At 57.4% G+C, this 2,963-nt stretch overlaps 1 protein-coding gene across 1 annotated transcript; it reads left to right on the forward strand.

Moving 5' to 3' along the window:
• Positions 1-2,759, forward strand: MGAT1 (alpha-1,3-mannosyl-glycoprotein 2-beta-N-acetylglucosaminyltransferase). The gene is made up of 2 exons (XM_032441834.1): positions 1-1,322; positions 1,385-2,759. Exons 1-2 carry the CDS (start codon positions 829-831, stop codon positions 2,742-2,744), a joined length of 1,854 nt encoding a protein of 617 aa, XP_032297725.1. The 5' UTR covers positions 1-828; the 3' UTR covers positions 2,745-2,759.
• Positions 2,760-2,963: the final 204 nt, after the last annotated feature.

Here is a 2,963-nt window from a genome sequence, read left to right on the forward strand (position 1 = left end):
TTAACCCCATTCTCTCCCCCCCAGCTCCATGGCCCGGCTCTGATCTACTCTCCAGCTCCATTGGAAGGTTCTTTGGTTGGGGGGAAGGGGGGGGGTAGCCCATAATTAATAACTGTGGGGGGGGGTTCTAATTAACAACCAAAGGGGGGACTATAATTAATAACCCAGGGGGGCGGCTATAATTAATACCCGTAGGGGGGTCCTGTGATTAATAACCAAAGGGGGGGGCTATAATTAATAACCTTGGGGGGGGCCTATAATTAATAACCAAAGGGGGGTCTGTAATTGACTACAGGGGGCTTCCCCCATCATATACCTTTAATTAAGGGGGGTTGTTGTTGTAGTGGGGGGGGTCTGCAATTAATAAGGGGGTCCCCCCCCATCCATTACCTTTAATTAAGAGGGGGGTCATTAATTAATTACAGGGGTCTCCCCCCACCATATACCTTTAATTAAGGGGGGGGTCAGTAATTAATTACAGGGGTCTCCCCCCATCCATTACCTTTAATTAAGGGGGTGGTCAGTAATTAATTACAGGGGTCTCCCCCCACCATATACCTTTAATTAAGGGGGGGGTCAGTAATTAATTACAGGGGTCTCCCCCCCATCATATACCTTTAATTAAGGGGGGGGGTCAGTAATTAATTACAGGGGTCTCCCCCCACCATATACCTTTAATTAAGGGGGGGGTCAATAACTAATTACAGGGGTCTCCCCCCACCATATACCTTTAATTAAGGGGGGGGTCAGTAATTAATTACAGGGGTCTCCCCCCACCATATACCATTAATTAAGGGGGGTCGTTGTTGCAGTGGGGGGGGTCCCGTGATGCGGAAGCCCCCCCCCTTGGCGCTGCTGTGGGCCGCAGCCGCTCTGGTCTCTTGGAACGCGTTGCTTCTCTTTTACCTTTGGGGGGGGGGCGGGGGTCGCGGGCCCCCTAAGACCCCAATGGCGGCCATTGGTGCGGCCCCCCCCCCACACGAAGCCCCCCCCGACCCCCATTTAACGGCCCAGTTGTCCCGCCTGGCTCAGGAGGCACAGAAACAACTGGAGCTACAGAGGGAGATTCTGACCCACATCCAACAGCGGCTGCCCCATAGAGACCCACTGAGAGCACCCAGAAAGGGCCCCAAAAAGACCCAAAATGCCAAGAATTGGCCCCAAAATGCCTTTAATCCGCCACATAACCCCATTAACCCCCACAAAGAGCCCATATATCAACATCGAGACCCTCATAAAGCCCCCCAAGACCCCAATAAACCCCCCCAAGACCCTCATAAGGGCCCATACGACCCCATAAGAAACCCATACGCCCCCATAACCCCCCTCAAGACCCCATAGAGCCCCCCAGGATCCCCAATAAGGCCCCCATACGACCAATAAGGGCCCTTCACGACCCCAATAACCCCCTTTACGACCCCCATAAGCCCCCCCAAGGACCCATAGACCCCCATAAGCCCCCCCAGGATCCCAATAAGGCCCCATACGACCCCAATAACCCCCTTTACGACCCCCATAAGGCCCTTATGGACCCCAATAAGGCCCCCATGGCCGCCCCACGTGACCCGGCCCCGACCCCCCCCCACCCCTTACATCCTCCCCCGACCCCCGCGCTACTCCCGGCACTTCCGCTTCCGGAACAACCCCTCTCCGTGACGTCGCTTCCGGTTCCGGATGAAAGCCAGCTTCCGCTTCCGGTTCTGGTCTTGGCCTGCGATCGCAGCTCGGTTCGGCGCTGCCTGGACTCGTTGCTCCGTTACCGACCGTCTGCCACCCGCTTCCCCATCCTGGTGAGCCAGGACTGCCAGCACCCGGAAACGGCGGCCGCCATTTCATCCTACGGCGACGCCATCACTCGACTCCACCCTCCTCCTCACCCGGATCCACTTCCGGTTCCGCCCGAACACCGGAAGTTCGCCGGCTACTACAAGATCGCCCGCCATTACCGCTGGGCGTTGGGTCACGTGTTTAACACCCTCCACTTCCGGGCCGCCATTGTGGTGGAGGACGACCTAGAGGTGGCGCCCGATTTCTTCGAGTACTTCCGGGCCGCTCTACCCTTACTCCGCTCCGATCCATCTCTATGGTGCGCCTCGGCCTGGCACGATAACGGCAAGGAACGGCTGGTGGATCCGTCCCGACCGGAACTGTTGTATCGAACCGATTTCTTCCCGGGGCTGGGTTGGCTGCTGACATCCGAACTGTGGGCTGAGCTGGAACCAAAATGGCCGCCGGCTTTTTGGGATGATTGGATGAGACAACCGGAGCAACGCCGGGACCGGGCCTGTGTTAGGCCCGAGGTATCGAGAACCGTCACGTTCGGACGTAAAGGGGTGAGTCACGGGCAGTTCTACGAGCAGCACCTCCGGTACATGCTGCTCAACCGGAGGTTCGTGCCATTCACTAACATTGATATGGCTTATCTACACCGGGAACGGTATGATACCGAATGGGAACGGCAACTGAGGGAGGCACAACCGGGAGAGCTGAGGGATTTAACGGAGATTAACGGGAAAACAGGCCTTAACGGGGACAGCACCGGCTCCAAAGCGGCCATAAGGATCCATTATCACAACCGGGAATCGTTCCGGGCCGCAGCCAAAGCGCTGGGGATCATGGACGACATGAAGGCCGGGGTGCCCAGGGCGGCCTATAAAGGGGTCGTTACCGTTGTGTTTAACGGGAGGAGGGTCTACCTGGCACCGGGAAACGGGTGGGGGGGGTACGACCCCGCGTGGGGGTGAGATATGGGGGGGTATGGGGGGGTATGGGGGGGTGGGGTATGGGGAATGAAGGATGGGATGCAGGCAGCAACGTGGGTCTGTGTGTCGTTAATTGGGACATGGGGGGCAGATAAATGGGGGCAGAGATCTCATGGGGTCCTATGGGATCTTATGGGGTCTATGGGTGTATGGGGGTCTATGGGCTGTATGGGGGTCTATGGGGATCAGTGGGGGTCTATG

This window comes from Coturnix japonica, unplaced genomic scaffold (genome assembly GCF_001577835.2).
Source record: "Coturnix japonica isolate 7356 unplaced genomic scaffold, Coturnix japonica 2.1 chrUnrandom633, whole genome shotgun sequence".
NCBI classification, from domain to species: domain Eukaryota; kingdom Metazoa; phylum Chordata; class Aves; order Galliformes; family Phasianidae; genus Coturnix; species Coturnix japonica.